Source organism: Lithobates pipiens, unplaced genomic scaffold (assembly GCF_037356315.1).
Source record: "Lithobates pipiens isolate NorthernLeopardFrog02 unplaced genomic scaffold, aLitPip1_a1.2 Scaffold_25, whole genome shotgun sequence".
NCBI lineage: Eukaryota > Metazoa > Chordata > Amphibia > Anura > Ranidae > Lithobates > Lithobates pipiens.
In genome coordinates, this window is record NW_027507787.1 from 195,138,763 (window position 1) to 195,156,978 (window position 18,216).

Sequence of the window (18,216 nt, forward strand, 5' to 3'; positions counted from 1 at the left end):
AAAAAAATATACCAAAAGTACAATAAACTCTTGCAATTATTGGCGAACGCAAACTGGCAGCCTGCAACGCCATAGCCATTGGAAACGTAGTATGTTGAAGTTGATTTGAAGGGTAAGGAAACCTAGACTGTAACTTAGTTGATACAAGAAGGCTTTGTGTTTTCTAATATTTACAACTTTCAGTGTAAGTAGTATGGTTGGATATATTTGCAGTGCAATGGTTTCTTCATTATTCATTTTTGAAAAATATTTATTTTGTTTTAAAAAAAAAAAAGTGTAGCTTGGTCTCTGCATAGTATAGTTTGCAGCAAAGTCTTCAGCGTTTACTTTTCTGGGAGTTTTAATTGACATTTCTTGCCATGTGCTGTGGTTCCTCCTGCCAGCCTTTGTTGCTACAGGCCTCAAAAGTTATGTTGTTTCCCAGTAATGCCTATTGCAGGAGCCAGCTACCACTAGGAAATTGTCACTTTAATTCACCCCATCTACCTCTGGTGCAATGTTATTGGATACTGAGGGCATCCATTACATTTACATGTAAACAGCAAGGCAGGGAGGGATTGGAAGGGATGGCTTAAAGCTTTTTCCTGATTTGTAGTTTCAGAACACCGTGGAAGAAAGCTGACTCTGCAGCTGAGCACTGGAAATCTAGATGCCAGTTTATAGAACTTGGAGCTAGTGCAGGTTTACTTTAAATTATTTTGTCTTGGGACAACAGCTAACTACAAATTCCAGAACCTTATCTTTAAACAGTCCAGTCTTTTTAGGTGTCAGGGGTCCAGCTCCTACATTATTTATTATAATATATAAGGTTAGGAAGTGATGTCCACTGTTAAAGGATTCAATAGTTGTAGCAGAAGTAGTCTGAGGACGTAATTGTTTTGGTCTTCTCACCTTCAGGCGTGTGTGGAGGACTTATGTTTTCCTATGAAACCTCTCAAGTAGAAATATGTTGGCCTGAAAGTTATTAGTGATGTATATAGAAGAGTATGGAATTCCTCAAGGAAATTAGAAAATAGAAGCCAGAAGCTCTAAGAGTCCTGGTGTTTTTCTTTGTATTTACCTTCCCTATGACTGAGTGGAGTCGCTGCTACCGGTCACACAGATTTTGTTCTCCTGTGTATACTGCACAGGACTGGCCATGCACAGCATATGTATTTTTTGAGGAGCCTGGTCTTTCTAGTTTGGTGCTCACTCTTACACGAGTTGAAGAAAAATGTGGCTTTGGATGCACTTAATGAAAGGCACATTGCAGTTCATCTTTTACATTCATGCAGGCAACATTTCCCAGCATGCTTTGTGAGCCAGATGAACAGTCTGTGCTGGGATTTGTGACTCCACAGTTGTCGGCCACAATGTGCATTGGCTTGCTCTTCATGAAATCCAAATGTTAAATAACCTGTTATTTAGAAGAGTGATATACCTTGTAATTGTCCCTTTTCCAAAGCTTATAAAATTGACTATTGTGTAAAGAATATAAATAGCAGGGAGGTGCTGGCAAACAGTGTTTCTGGTGCTGTCCTCCAAGAACAGCTGTCATGCAGACACCTTCGTTGTAAAATGACCTAGTGTTGAAATCATGAACACAAATAAAATAAAATAAAATAAATGAGTTATTGGATGTGGACTCAATTTGCTTATATACCAGAATGCCAAAACAAATGTGTTCTCTTCCCCAAGCTTCTCGTATCGGCCTTCTCTTTCCAAGTAATGCTTACTATCATAGTTAAATGTCCTGTCATTTAGCAATTGCTGCATTGGCCATGCTAGTGTAATACTAAAGTTTTAATTTGAATGGGCAATTTAAAACCTAAACAAGAACATATCAAACACAGTGGAAGCTATTTGGAATGTAATTTTATTTTGTATACTGCAATCCTTTATTTATTTTTATTTTTTTCTTATTCTACCCAGTCAAGCAGAATGGTTGCCCGTTGCTTTATCAGGTAAAAGTGTTTGTGCTGCCTCTATGAACCTAGGTGTCATCTCTTAGCTTGACCACATACAATACAAACTGATTGGACAATCTCCTTACCAATTTTGCTTAAAGGATAAGTTCACTTTTTAGAAAAAAAAGCATTTTTGCAGGTAAAAAAAGAGTACGGTACATTTCTTTTTATTTGGAGCCTGTAAAGCATCGCACCAGCAATCCGATCACTAGTGCCATGCAGGTCTCCTTCAGATCTGTGTGCCTGTACATCTCGTACGGGCACACAGATACAATCTGACATGAAGAATCAAAGATCTACCACAGCGCCATCTTAGTTCATTGAGAACCACAAGCCGACAGCCGTAAAGTATGTTGGGGCTTGTAGTTCCTTCACGCAGCGGTGTGAAGGAATCATGCGGCTGTGTGGGCGGAGCCTGTCATGGCCACGCTGATTTCAAAAAGTGAAAGCTAGTATGGGGAACTTCTCCTTGTACCGCTGTCACAGGGAGTGCAGGGATCGGGCAGCAGCTGCAGCATTGCAAACATGTTACATGTTCTACCCTAAAAACAGGTGGAACATGTAACATGTTCTCAAAGGTAAACGTATCCTTTTAAAGTGCAATTAAAGGCAACATCCTTTTTTTTTTTTTTTTTCCCATTATCAAAAGTAAAAAAAAATCCCACATTTTGGGTTGTCCCCAGAAAAGTAATAGAGGGGAAATCTTCCAAAAGTGTCAACAGTTCTGGTGTCCTGGGGATCCCCAAGGAATTCCCTTAATTTGCGGGGATTTCCTCTCACTTCCTGTTTTGTAAGTGGTGAAGGGAAATAAAGAAAAAGTGATTATAAAAGTGGTAAAGGGAAATCCCCCACAATGGGACCCAGATGTCAAAAAATAATCTTGGTAGTAATAACCCTCCCTTGTGTTATCCAAAATGGGGGAAACATTTTTTTTTGCCTATAGTTAGTTATAGTTCTACTTTTTAATTTTAACAATTACTATATTGTCCTAAGGCTCGCCCGACACGTAGGCCTTCAAACTGCATAGCTGGTAAATTAAAGCTGGCAATAATTTAAAAACCAGCTTTGCAATCTCCTTTTTATCTTTCAGTAGAGAGGGAAAAGGTATTTTGGAGGCTAGGACACTACTTTGACAGGCCAAGTGCAACCAAATGCTGCATTCGAAGGCTGATATATATATATATATATATATATATATATATATATATATATATATATATATATATATATATATATATATATATATATATATATATATATATATATATATATATATGTCACTCTTGTCTTCTTGCTGAAAGCGACCAGTTAGGATCTTTGATTTATTTTAAAACCTGCACTGCACAAATGACAGTTGGAAGGTGATTGTTGCTTTGGGAAACCATGAATATGGTCATTTTTTTCACGCATAAGCCCCAAAATGGCTACAAGTATCTGTATCTGTGGCTGCTAGATATAAAAGGTAATGTTGGTGAATTTGAAATACCGCTGGCCTGTAGAGGCTGTGTAGCATTTGTGCCTGAACTTGTAAGTGGGGGACGTGGTTAGACAGATACACAGCACCGAGCCCTGTGTAAACACCCTTATGTAAACATTGTCATATTGTATAGCTGGCTTCTCGCTGTGCATTCAGAGTAGGCCAACCGTGACCAAGTACAGCGTGTACAGGTATTTTCCTTGACTTGGGATGCTACCTTGATTCTTAATGAAGCTCCTAAAAGATAGTAGAGGTTGTGATGATCTTCTTAAAGGGAACCTGTGCTAAAAGAAAAAAGTGGGCTGCCATTCCTGGCTTCATTCTGGAAATACTTCCTGGCCCTTTTTGGCTTCCAAGTCACCGAGGAGGAACAAGGATGCAGATTAGAAATCAGAGTGTAACCTGAACTGACACTCCTATTCCTGACACTGCATTCTTATTCCACGTATATCGAGTAGAATGTTTTAAAGCCAAGGGGTCAACTTGACAGGTGAGGGTGCATTTTTTTTTTTCTGGAGCAAAGAAATACCTGCCTAGTGATCCATTTTCTTTTTAATAGAATTAGCAAAAAGTATAATTTTTACAGTCCAGGTTGTTAGCATTTCAGCCAGTTGGCAACCCCACAGCTAGACCACTACTCTTTTCAAAAGGGAGGTCAGTAATAAAACACAAATGGCCACTGCCTCCACCTGTAACTGGCCTTTGCAGCAAGGAGCACATGCAAGGGCGACACATGTCAAACAAAACAAATTAAAATTTGCAGCTTACTGACCAGCCTGCAACCAACCGAATTATCCTGTCTAACAGTATGCGTTAACCACTTCCCACCCAAGGACGTCATATGATGCCCTGGATTTTCAGTGGGAATATCTGAATGATGCTAGCAGCTACAGGCATCATTCAGATACCCTTGTTTTCAGCCAGCGATTCTGTGCACCATAAGCATGATCATGGCGGCAGTTCCGCCGCTTGATCGCCCCCCCCCCTTATCTTATTGTGGGGGGTCTTGTTGACCCCATAGCTCTCCATCTCTCCATAAAGAGGACCTGTCACAAATTATTCCTATTACAAGGGATGTTTACATTCCTTGAAATAGGAATAAAAGTGATAAAACCCCCCCCCCCCCAAAAAAAACGATCCTGTCCTCCGGTAGCTCGTGCTCAGAAGTGAACACACAATTTGGTCCCGTCCACATATGTGCAGTGTGTAGTTTGAACAATGTTTACATGTGAGGTATCGCCACGTGCGTTAGAGCACAAGCTACAATGCTAGCTCTAGACCTCCTCTAACTCTAAACATGTAACCTGTAAAAAAAAATTTCAAGCGTCGCCTATGGAGAGTTTAAGTACTGACATTTGCCGTCATTCCATGAGTGTGTGCAATTTTAATGCATGACATGTTCGGTATCTGACTACACAGCGTAACATCATCTTTGACATTATACAAAAAAATTGGGCTAACTTTACTGTTTTATTATTTAAATTGTGAAACCGTCCCCCCCCCCAAAAAAAAATTGTGCGAGATAGTTAGTTTGTTTTATTGCTATATGCGGCATGGAGTTTTTGAAGTGGCTGCATAAAAAAGACCATAATAGATCAGGCTTGTTTAGTTAAAGTGGGGCAAAGAGCTGTGATGCACTAACCAGGACTGTGCAGGGGTGGATGTAGCCATTTTTGGGCACTCTGACCTCGGTGCCGCCAACAACCATTAATGATGCTTGAGGCAGCCTCAAGTGGCTACATTGGTGGCATAGCTCAGGCACCAACTAAGCATATTCTAATAGACCTGTAAAAAACATACCTCATTGGTAATTAATTGGTTTATATGTGGGGTGTGTGTGTGTGGGTTTTTTTTTTGTCAGGTACTTGTATAGTGAGTCAGTTTATGCAGCAGTTTACATATATTTATACATTGACATCAGTCCCTGCCTGCAACAAGCTTACAATCTAAGATCCCTAAATGGCATTCATACATACACATACTAGGGACAATTTTAAATGGGCTAATTAACCTACCAGCATGTATTTGGAGTGTAGGAGGAAACCGGAGTACCCGATGGAAACCCACAGAGGCACAGGGAGAACATGCAAACTCCAGGCAGGTAGTGCCGTAGTTGGGATTTTAACCATCGACCCTAGTCCTGCTAGGCAGAAGTGCTAAACACTGAGCCACTGCGTGGTTGTCATACTTTGCACATTTTGCATTACTAAATAACCTTTATATACAATACAAACAGGGCAGTTCAGCAGGCCATTTTTAAACTTCTCTGGTGCCTGAAACCATAAAAATAATTCAGTGCTAGCTTCAGATTTTGATGTTAGGACAGTCACTTTTTTTTTACTGGAATAGCATTTTACAGGATCCCTTTAAAGGGAGGGCTTGGTTCCTTTGCACAGTACAAATTTAAAGTATGAGAAAATTGCACTTGTAAATGTCCCTTCATCCTGGAAAAAAAGTAAGCTCCAAGTTCTATACATACTTGCTTCTTATAGGATACCTTTTTTTTTTTTTTTTTTTTTTTTTTATTCCGTTGAGGGAAAAAAATGGTTGGTCTTGGATTATTTGTCACCCTATAAAACTGGATATTTTCTGTTTCTTGTGTGTTACAAGGTGCAAGCTTCACACTCATCTCTGTCTCCTTCTATGGGCATGCATGCAAATTGGGAACACAATTCTCTGCTATTCTCTTCAACAATATAGGGAGCGTCTCTTGTGTTGGCTGGAGATAATTAAAAAAAAAAAAATTGAAAGCCTTTATTTCATGGCTGCTAAGGGTTAATGTGAAAACGAGAGCTTTAAGAGAAAACAATTTCAGCTCACAAATATGCAGCATTGTATAGCTGTAGCAAAGGCAGACTCATGAAAGCTTGTCATTCCTGCAGTCAATTTAATTTGGAACCCAAAGATGATACATCCCAGGTTCTCATTACATTGCCCATATAACCAAGCCAGATGGTCCTTTTAACTAAGGTGCTTAGCAGGAGGCAGGAGCAGCAGAACTGATAACTGCAGTGATGTAATGCTGGTCTTTACATGTTCAGAGCATTTGTTGATAATGACAAAAGAGCTATTGGTTACCCACGCTACAAACAAGGGGGGTGTGTGTTTTTTTATTTTTTTAAGCATTGCATTAAATCAGACATGGAATTGACGACACTGTTTTTGCCAAAAAGTTTTTTACTTGAGTGGCAGAAGTTTTCCTAGAAAGCCAGACCCATCTGCAACAGTTAATGCAGGGAATAGAAAATGAATATGGTAACAAAACTGGAGGAGTTGCACATGGCAACCTTTAGTGGGCCCCACTTTTTATTCTGGGATAAAACTATGGGTATTGTCTTCTAATTTTGTTACTTTTTTTTTTTTTTTTTTTCACCTATTGTTACAACTTTTTTTTTTTTTTTTTTTTTTTTTTTTTTTTTTAATTTGCCTGCCCAAAAGGGTTGAATTGTGACATTTGGTTCCCATGGGTTACTACTCATTGCTGCTTTCAGCATCTTTTTTAGAACAGGTTAAAATGTTTTCCTGTGCCATAGTGGAATCATAGATGCAGTGCTTGTGCATAGTGATATAATGGTCACTATGCCACACACTGAGATCATTGTAGAGTTCCCTCTTGCAATAAGTGCTGTATACAACTCATATGCCGCGTACGCACGATCGGAATTCTCGTCGGGGGGGGGGGGTGGGGAAAGCTCTGATGATTTTCCCGACGGAATTCTGCTCAAGCTGTCTTGCCTACACACGGTCACACCAAATTTCGATCGTTTAGAATGTGGCGACGTACAACACGTATGGCGGGACTAGAAAAAGGAAGTTCAGTAGCCAATAGCTTCTGTCTCGTAGTTGAATCTGAGCATGCGTGATTTTTGGCATGTCAGAATTGCATACACATTTCCGATAGAAAGTTTTTCCATCTGGAAAATTGAGAACATGCTATCAATTTTTGGCTGGCAGAAATTCGGACAGCTAAATTCCGATGGAGCATACACACGGTTGCATTTTCCAATGAAAAGCTCTCATCGGTCTTTTTCTGTCCGGAATTCTGATCGTGTGTACCTGGTATTACCGCATTGCAGGCATATATGCAGGGCCACTGTTAGAAGTCACGGAGCCCTGTACAGCCTACCTGACAGCTTCCCCCCCCCCCCCCCCAACATGTGAATAGGCCCTTAAGTTTTCTTTTAATTATTTCTTAGATTTTTTTTTTCTTTTTATCCCTGCTGGGATGCTAGTCCTAAACAGAACCCTAATGTCTCGCTTTTGAGACAGAGGACATGAGGATATAAATGCCTTAATCCCTTTCTCTACAGCCTCAGCTGCACTGCATAGTGAATGAATATGGAAGTGCTTTGGGCTCAGCTGCTTCCTGTTCTTTCACAAACTGAAGCATAGTAAATGCATTTTACTATCCTTCAGTGATGAATGGACACAATAGCAATTGATACCGATCGCTCACTGTGTTCATTCAAGAAAAGGACCTATTTACCTGCCCCCGATCCTGAAACCGCTCCTCCTGTTTGCATGCAGCAGTTGCCGGCAGGAGAGGAGGGAAGCTGGCAGAGTTGCGGGGTAGGGGCACACAGAGGGGCCCTGACAGTAGGGGGGTTGGGGCACTGCAAGAGGAGCAGTAAGACAGTACAGCCATCCCTCCTGCTTGGCAGGGGTGTGGGGCCCCCCTTTTGAACTGATAGAGCCCGGTAAAGTAGGACTGGCTGTACTGCCTTATCAGCGGCTCTGTATATATGGCAATAAAATTGGCCAATTGATAGGTGCTGCAGAGGCCATCACTCAATGACTTACCCACAAAGTGCTATTGGCAGTGAACATTGGATAACTTTTTTTTAAATGACCAATCTGCCTGCACATAAACCTCTTTAGACCAAAGTCTGCAAGTGAAAGAAGGCAGGGAAGAGCAATGAAGAACATGTTGACTAGTAAAGATTGTATCCTAACCTAAGCTCTTGGTGTTGCTTCCACTGTAATGCATGATGTGTTTAACCTCACTAATATTTCTGCGTAGCTTGTATATCAGCAAGTCAGGTCTTTACTGCTTGCTGAGAGTGGATTTGCTATGGGTGCTTTACTGACATTTGGTGTCTTTCCTTTTTTGTCCTGCCGCTTCCCTTCTATCCTTCCACGCAGAACCTCCAACCAAATACCAAATCTCTCAGCCAGACGTTTTAACGATTACTCCCGGCAAGCCTCTTGATCTGCACTGTCCATTCAACGATGCTTTACTGGTGACTTGGACTAAGGATGGGGTGAAATTAGAATCCAGCAATAGGACGGTGATTGCCATGAACTACTTGCTGATAAACGAGACTCTCCTCAGGGATTCAGGGCTGTATGCCTGCTTAGCTCATAAAGGCGCCCAGAGCAATACTCATTTCTTCCTTGTGAATGTCACAGGTGAGTGACTGGAGAATGGAAGTGTAACCTATCAGACCATAATGCACTATGTGTCATCGTCATTGTGTTGCAAACAATGGGCTGTATCTAGCAATTTGTCTTTAGAGAGCTGCCAGGAGGCATAAAAAGGAGCCCTCTGGCTTCTGTTTATTCCAGGAGTTGAGTAAAGATTAATAAGCTATTAAGAATTTGTTCTGGCAAACGCCAATGCCTGGTAGGATATCCCAGAATTTTCTCTGGAAGCCCTAACGTTTTGCAAAGCGTATAAATGTTTTCACAGTATAAATGTTTTACTTCTTGACTGATCAGTTTTCTCTTTGGTTCTGCTTTTAGTTTATTTTTTTTTATTATTATTTTTCTTTATTCGGATAGTAGTTACCTCCCATTTAACCACCTAAGGACTGGAAGGATTTGCCCCCTTAATGACCAGGCCATTTTTTGCGATACGGCACTGTCGCTTTAACTGACAATTGCATGGTCGTGCGATGTTGTACTCGTACAACATGTATGTCCTATATTTATTTCCCCCCCCCCCACAAATAGAGCTTTCTTTTGGTGGTATTTTATCACCTCCTGTGTTTGTTTGTTTTTTTTTTTTTTGTTTTTTTGCACTATAAACAAAAAGTGACAATTTTTGTAAAAAACAAAAAACTTTTTGCTATAATATACAAAAAAAAAATTCTTCATCAGTTTAGGCCAATTTGTATTCTTCTGCATATTTTTGGTAAAAGAAATCGCAATAAATATTGATTTGAACAAAAGTTATAGGGGATAGATTTAGAGCATTTTTATTTTTTACTAGTAATGGCAGCGACCTGCAACTTTTAGTGGGTCTGCAACATTGCGGCAGACAGATCAGACACTTTTGACTTTTTTGGGACCAGTGACCTTTATAGTTATCAGAACTAAAAATAGCCACTGATTTACTGTATAAATGTTACTGGAAAGCAAAGGGTTAACTCTAGGGGGCGATCAAGGGGTTAAGTGTTCCCTAGGGAGGTGCTTCTAACTGGTGGGGGAGTGGACTGATTGTAGGAGGCGAGAGATCGCTGTTCCTGATCACTAGGAACAGCAGATCTCTCTCTACTCCCTTGTCAGAACGGAGATCTGTTTGTTTACCGTTCTTGCTCCCTGTAGAGCAATCGCGGGTGGCCAGCGGACATTGCGGCCGCCGGCCACGCGCTCCAGCGGTGCGGGTGCCCCCATCGCTCTTAAAGTGGCTGACGTACACCTACGGCGATTCGCACAGCAGTGCCAACCTGCCTCAGTATAATGTTTGCAGCTGATCGGTAAGCTGTTAAAGCGGGAGTCCAGCGGGACTCCGCGTTTTTTTTTTTTTTTTTTTTTTTAAAAGCCAGCAGCTACAAATACTGCAGCTGCTGACTTTTAAAATAGTGACACTTACCTGTCAAGCGCGCCCGCGATGTCGGCACCCGAAGCCGATCTCTAGATCGTCTGTCGGGTCCTGCCGCCGCCATCTTGGGTATGGGAATCAGGAAATGGAGCCTTTCGGCTTCATTTCCCGGTTCCCTACTGCGCATGCGCGAGCCGCGCGGCGCAATCAGGACGGTCCCCGCTGCCTCTGGGAACTGTGTGTTTCCCAGCAGGCAGCGGGGCACTTGCGCAAAGGGGCGGGCAGTTGCGTAAAGGGGCGTAATCTACGCCCCTTTCCGCAGACAGCTATCCCGGAAGTGGGTGCAGTTACCTGGATTATCCAGGTAACTGCACCCCCCTCCCCCCTGAAAGGTGCCAATTGTGGCGCCGGAGGGGGGGGGGGATTCCGATGAGCGGAGGTCCATTTTAGGGTGGACCTCCGCTTTAACCTACTATGGTTTCTGTGTTTATAGACATTTTATTGCCTTGTGTTTATTTGTTTCAGAGGCGAGTTCTTCTGGAGATGATGAAGATGACAGTGATAACGATGTCTCTGAGAACGTAATCGATGACAACAGTCTAAGTAAGTGGATAACCTGTGACTCTGGAGTGGAAATTCTAATTTTAATAATGGTAATAAAGTAGTCATGAACCTACTATGTTAAAGACCTTTTCTAATACAGTTTTATAACTATGCAAGCACCATGACTGCTTTTGCCTAGTTTCAGAAATGTGCTTGAGCAGGGGACGTGTTCAAGAAGCAGGCTGTGATTGGGAGGGGGTGTGTGCCGGAGGCAGGCTGTGATTGATCGGAGGATGTAGTGGCTGAATACATTACACAATACAGGCATGATGTGTGTCTGCACAGTGTCACGTACCTCTGAATGGCTAGCCAAAAATGCAAACTGACCACTCGAGTACAGATCAGCTTTTGTGCTTTGTGGGATCAGTTTAGAACATGTAAGAAAGGTGACTGGCAGGATCAATCTGGTAATTCAGATGGAAGAAGTACATGACTAAAACTATGATTTAAAATACACATATGTGAACACACGTCAACATACACTTTAATCTACAACTTCACATTTAAACAGGAATTCCAGTGTATGTAATATGATGACAGATTCCCGCAGTGTGTGTGTGTGCGTTTGTGTGTGTGTGTGTATAATTTAGCAGCAGATATCAAGGTGAAGTACACTCCAGGGACCTATTGGGTATATTGAAAGTCTGATCTGAATGAAATCTCAGAGGGCTCGTTAGTTTTATTAATAAAAACCTAAACATCAATAGATTTTAGGATATGAACACTGCATATATAAATATACACTTTACTTGTGCAGAGAGTGGTTACCTAGTTTTGACAGGTACCCAGCTCCCACTTCCGCTTGCCCCGCATAGGCGACTACTCCTCCTCCTCCTCCTCCCCCCCTCCCTGCAATCTTCTGGGACACGTCCCAGAAGATTGCTCGGCCATTCAGGACGCGCAGCGTGACTCGCGCATGCGCACCCAGCTGTGAAGCCGCAAGCTGTCAGGTGCCCACAATTTCAATGCCGGCGCCACTGAGAGGGAGAGAAGCAAGGCTTCAGGCTGCCGCATTGCTGGACCGTGGGACAGGTGAGTGTCTGTTTATTAAAAGTCAGCAGCTACACTTTTTGTAGCTGCTGACTTTTAATAAAAAGAAAAACATGTGGAACTCCGCTTTTTAAGAGGCCAACCAACAAGGTACAATACAATTTCTTATATTGGGCACCATAAAATATTGCTTAAAAGGGTTCGAATGCCTTAAGGGTTTTTTTTTTTTTTTACCTTAATGCTATCTATGCATTAAGGTAAAAAACCTTCTGCTCAAGAGGATCCCCCCAGCCCCCCTTTATACTTATTTGAGCCCGATCTCGATCAAGCAATGTGCACAAGAGCAGCGGCACTTTTGTCTCTCTCCCTCCTCACTGGGGAGATTGATAGCGGCAGCAGATATTGCTCCTTTGGATTCGGGAGCCAGGTGTCTCTTCCTGATCACTCACCCAACCCTCCTCTTAAAGCACTAATGCACATGCACACAATTGCCAACATTATAAGATTGTCTCTGAGCCTCCTGATATGTGTGACGTGCATCCCAACAAGCTGCAAGCTGGCTGAGGGTTATGTCACCCTCGCTTGGGCGAGGACAGAGACAGTGGCTTCCGACACCAAAAAAAACGTATTTGCCCCACCACACAACCCCTCCCTCCACCTTTCTAACAAAACAAAAAATAAACCTGCTGATGTGAGAGGTAAGGATTAGAAACATCATCTTTAAATAGAAATGTATAGTATGATTGATGTGACTTTAGCTTCCCATGCAAGCCATTGGTAATATCGTAATATGTACGTTCTCTCTACATTTCTACTGACCTGAATATACAAACCATTTAACAATGTATTGAGCGGCTTAAAAATTGTGGTCTCTTTACATCTGATAATATGAAGCCTGGCTAAGTCACCATTTCCGTTTTAAAACTCTTGTTTTTTAAGGAGGTCCTTATTGGACGAGCGCGGATAAGATGGAGAAGAGACTTCACGCTGTCCCAGCTGCTAACACAGTAAAGTTGCGTTGTCCAGCTGGTGGAAACCCCACCCCTACCATGAGGTGGTTGAAGAACAACAAGGAGTTCAAGCAAGAGCATCGGATTGGCGGGTATAAGGTAAGCAAAACACATGAACAGCTTCATCCTATGAATTTTATCACCGTAGTGCTCAAGTGTTAGCTTATCAATTTGAGTTCATTACAAAAAGAAAAAGCTGTGTTACCCAACATATCGGTTAGATTAGAGCACTGTCAGTATTCTTTTAGGTCAAAACACTAGATTGCTAATTCCCATTTCATCTAGAGAACTTTCTACAGCTCAGATTACCTTTTAAAGAAATGTTTTCTTTGGGCTGTGGAAAATGAAGATTAATGCCTCGATTTAATCAATTAATTTTTTTGATCGATCAAAATTCTTTTGATCGGTACTCACCTCTCCGCCGCCTTCCGGGTCTTCAGGGAGTTCAGTCGGAGATCCGGTGACATCACGGACATCAACGTCACTGGAACCCTCCCCCCTTTTCTAAATGCCTCCGTCTGCTAATGAAGGGAAGGCGGAGGAGTGCGGTGACGTTGAAGTTCTGATTAAACATAATGCGTACGGGGAAGGAGCTACGCATGACGTCACCCGCTGCTGCCCTACAGAACTAACATGATTGTCGGCTTTACATGCTGTGTTTTTATCATCTTTATGTGAGTAGTTTGTGTTTAAACACAAAAATGAAATCTTAAGCGGTGAGCACTTGGATCTTTTCTTTCTACCCATGACCTGGCGTCCTTGCTGAGATCTAAGGAGATGTGAGAAAAGTTTATGGTCCGTGTTAAACCCTTTGATACCCACTTGCATGACCACCTGTTTTCACAGGGGTCCATGCCATAATGCGAGAGTGATTAGTTAGACCGGAGGTGGAGGGATTGTCACGCTACTGTGGGAAAAAAAAGACTTGCGTCAGTGCTACAGTTTGAATTTAAAACGTATTTGTGTGAACTGTGAAGTCAAGTCATGGATTGTGGAAACTAACTAGTGATTTGTATATAGTGTATACCACATTTACCACTAATTAATGCAGAGTTGCCATGCAAGGAGATCAGCTAAAAGTAGTTGGATCTGTATGTGCGTTATAATTAATCGCAATTAGTCTATTAATCAATTTTTAAAAAATAAATTGATTAATCGAACACGGAAATTTTAATCAGTAACGGCCCTATTTTTGTTCATGTCCCCATCAGCACATAATAGCATTTCATGCTCTCCCCTACAGCTCTGGGGAGCTGCTGTAAATTAATAAATAAAAACAAAAAAAAAAACCTTATCTATCTGGTACTTCTGGAAATGGATGTACATGTGAATTGGCCCCCTTTCTCTCTTGTCCTTATCCTTGTGTAAGCTGCAATTTGTGACTTGTAACACAATGTTTTTTTCCCTTGCTGAGTGGAGCAGAGGGATAGGTAGGTAAATGGTGCTGGGAGGGGGCCAACTAAGTGAACTTGTTGCTTTCGCGCTACACACAGACCGTCTTTTAAAATGACTAGTTCCTCATTGATTAACTTACATCAGTACTTTCTAAATCACAGACCAATAACCAGTATAAAGATCAGGAGTTAAAACTTTCCTTATCTGTATGCGTATGATGGATCAGTCAATTAAAATATTCAGACCAGAGACAGCCAAAAAACTAGCGTTTTCAAAGAGCGGCAATGTTGTTGCCATTTCCCTATCTACACCAACATGCAGACCGTGCTTTGTACATACATAGATTAAGCCATTTTCAAGATGGGTTGGAAGTGCTTATGTGCAGCGCACAGCATTACATCATACCTGTACTACAAGCATTTCATTGGGAAGCTTGTTAGGCAAATGGGTCATAGCAGTTACTAGACCACTGACCTTTTACCCCAATTACTTTGTTTGAAGAGCAATTTACAGACATACCCTTAGATGCAGCTGCTAAGTTTCAGATATGCAGACGTAAGAGGTTTGTTTTTCAAATGCATATGCCCATGTAATAAAATTGTTAAACGTTGCTAATCTAACATGGTGTTGGGAAAATTAAAGGGCAATTTAGAGGTGAATGGCAATATATTTTCCATGGTATTGAGATACCTGAATAAAGCTTTGTTGTGTGGGGATAATAAAAGGCACCAGGTGCAGGCTTGTTATCAGACCAAAACAGTTATTAACATGTGCAATAACTCCTAATCGCTGTAGATATGATGTGTGTTTGGGTGTATTGCAACCTTGTCCTGCCGTAATATTACTACAGTGGAGTAGTTGGGAGTAAATATTTTGCGTGATCTTCTTTTTCTTTTTTTTTTTGTTAGTGTTTCATTCCATCACGCTAGAGGAAAACGTACAATCAATGCTGTAGTCACAATACCATGAGTGGCACTTCCTACTGACGCGTGTTTAAATGCCCAGGAAGCATTTAAAGTCTTGTTTTGGTAGTCAGGATGTTTCAATGGCTTAAAATAATCCCTAAAGTCACATAGATTCCTATGACTGGAGTTCCTAGTAATGATTAAAACCCCAGCTGATCAGGCCAGAATGAATAACATTGGGAGATGGCAATCAATCATTTTTGATCAGGCAAAGAGACATATATTTTTTTTTTGGCAGTGACCACATTTTATTTATTTTTATTTTTTACCCTGCAACACTCTCGCACAATTTATAATGGTCATTTCTTTTTCGTATTTGCTAAATTCCTTTGTAATGGAGGTAAAGGTGTGAGACAAAAGTACAAAGTATGTGAGGTGCCAAACATTGCGTCATTTTTGTCTTCTCTTTAAAAGATCCTATACGTGGAGAAATATGGTGGCTGCCATTACTCCTTATGGTGGCTGCATTTCTCCTAAAAATGCTGGTTTTCTGGCTGTCATCTGTTTCAGTTTAATAACTACTGGCTGAGAACAAATACGGAGACCAGATTTTATGAGTCGCCTCTGACTTTAATGGTATTCTTGTTCCCGGGTTAGTGGCTGAGGAGGTGTGAAAGCAACAGACGGCAATCGGTTACTCTGCATTTCTTTTTGTACAGGTGTCTCAGAGCCAGCCTCAGGTGATGAGGAATCTGCCCATGCTTGACTGAGAAGCTGTGTTTTTGTGATTAAAAATCATTTTCTATTGCTCCCAATAGCTACAGCTCAGTCTTCATCTGATAATTTCAAGTAATGCTGAAATTGGATTGATTGGTTCAGGGGCATTATCTGGAATCTGTGGGCCTGTGTGCGAGATCATAAATTGGGCCAGTTGGCCAAGATAATGTGGCACACACGGCATGCCTCTGAAAAGTGCCCATGTTTTAGAATATTGAGCGTGGCTTAAAGAGGTGTGGTTAAATAGTTTGAGTTGACTTGCATAGTAAAAAATGGAGACGTTATCGAATACAGAATGGTACAGCATAGTATCTATGGAGGTACATTGGAAGGGCCAGAGTCCAAGATGAGGTTGGGGCTTCTGTTCAGGGGTTAGTAGTAAGTGATTTGCTACTGACCCCTGAACTTGGTCACTTACTACTGACCCCCCATCCCTGCATCACTTACTACTGACTCTTGAATTATGAGTCAGTTACTACTGACCTTTGAACCCCTTGTTGCTTACTACTAACCTCTGCATCTCTTGCTACTGTACTGCCCTCTGTATTCTGTGTCACAACTGAGTTCAGGGGTAAGGGACCGTAGTGACAGAGTGTAGAGGTTAGTAGTAAGTGAACCTCTGTCTCGCAGTACAGTCAAACAGCCCTCCTCTGCACAGCTAACTGCTGTCTATCCTCAACTTGGACTCACCACAGTACTGCAGCTCTGGCTGGTCTCCTCCCCTCCTCTTCCCTGGTCCAATAGGTAGGGCTAAATCACAACCCTAGCTTTAACCCCCCCCCCCCTTCTTTCCCCATTTAGAACCCATCCCTAGCATAAACAAAACACTTGGACCTTTTAAAATTGTTACAGCAAAGACACAGAAGGGGGAACTAATGTGCCTGGTACACATTGTGCTCACTGAGAATGCACCACTGCATTGGCTTCACAAACTGGGCCACATAACTACCTATATGTAACCCATGGATGAGAGATGATTACTGCTGGATTCTATTGATTAGCGTAACTAGCCAAACATTTTTTTTTCTTGTAGTGTGGGTTAGGGTTGGAACCTTTGTCAAAGTAGCTAATACTCTTCTGGGCACCATCCATTTCTATCTATGTCCCTTTTGGAGATTTTCTCATACTTTTTATGTCTGGTGAATTCATTGGCACTGGGCTAGTTGGTGAAGGGAAGCCTTGCCAATGGAATTCAGGATAGTAGTAAAACCCAAATGGGTTCAAAGTTCTAATACTCTCTAGGCAAAAAACTGTTTCATGTAAATGTTTGCATGTGCAGTGTCTCCTGAGAACCCCTTTAGTAACCGATCTCAGGGTAAGTATTTATGGTCTGGTAATCAATACCGATGGCAATTGGTCGATTAGATTTTCCAGACAAATTGCAATCGATTCACCAGGGTAAGTCAGCACCAGGGGTGCTGCTACCAGTCCTGTTGCCACCATCATTCAGGAAAGCGATCCCTCAAAGGGGTAATCTTCTAACTGCTGTTACATGTCTTTGGGGTACCTTCAGTGTCTTTACTCTTCATTTAAGAATTTAAACTCCAGTACTACTTTCTTTGCTTGGCTCACCTCTCCAGCATACCTTTTTCTTGTGCTGCGAGTTGTGAACTGTACGTGGCTGTTTTCTCATGTTCCTTTTGTGTGTATCTCCTTATACGTGAGCTTTCTGTCTGCTGCATGTTGATACTTGTGATGGTGCCTATGTGTTTTCACTATGGATTTTTTATTTCAGTATGTAAGTGCCGATCCTCCCGCCCCTCCTTTTGGCTGGCTCCCTCCAGCTTGCGGTGTGTACGATAGCACTCCTGGGCGTGCGTTCAGCAGCTGTTGTGTGTGTTTTTCTCTTGTGTAAATTACTATGTTGGACATGTTGCTTTTCATTCCACTCTGTTTAATGTGCACACGTCTACCTTTTTATTGTATTCTATACATATACTGTACATGCATATGATTTAGAAAGCCTACCAAAAGAACAAGCAAGTTATTTTTAAGACTTGCTTTCTTTGTGTAAACGGAGGAATTCTACTGTGCCTGGGACATTTCAACTACACTGCAATTCTCCATACATGGGGAGATATAGAAGTGTTCTCTTCCCTAAGAGGCTGGTCATGGGTTTCTGAGAGGACTATTTACAGGGAATGTATAGGCTTTTCAATTTTTATTTATTTTTTGATTAAAACATGTTAAAAAAATAAATCAATGGGCTAGTAGGCATCAGAAACGGATCACAAGAGCAATGGAAAAAGGTGACCTGGTTTGAGGAACTCAGGAAAGGTCTGAGGAGCACAAGTTTGAGGTGGTGATTTGATCTCCATAGTCTCGATTTCAATCCAATCGAGCATCTGTG

The 18,216-nt window shown here is 41.6% G+C and overlaps 1 protein-coding gene across 5 annotated transcripts in view; it reads left to right on the forward strand.

Annotated features, from left to right (window-relative positions):
- FGFR2 (fibroblast growth factor receptor 2) overlaps nucleotides 1-18,216 on the forward strand; it is a 130,599-nt gene that overhangs the window by 53,729 nt on the left and 58,654 nt on the right. For 4 of the 5 annotated variants that reach the window (XM_077455379.1, XM_077455382.1, XM_077455381.1 and 1 more), the window contains exons 3-5: nucleotides 8,566-8,832; nucleotides 10,712-10,789; nucleotides 12,719-12,888. In XM_077455379.1, the coding sequence (XP_077311505.1) occupies nucleotides 8,566-8,832; nucleotides 10,712-10,789; nucleotides 12,719-12,888 (515 nt within the window). The remainder of the gene's footprint in view (nucleotides 1-8,565; nucleotides 8,833-10,711; nucleotides 10,790-12,718; nucleotides 12,889-18,216) is intronic. The other variant, XM_077455384.1, reaches the window with a different exon arrangement.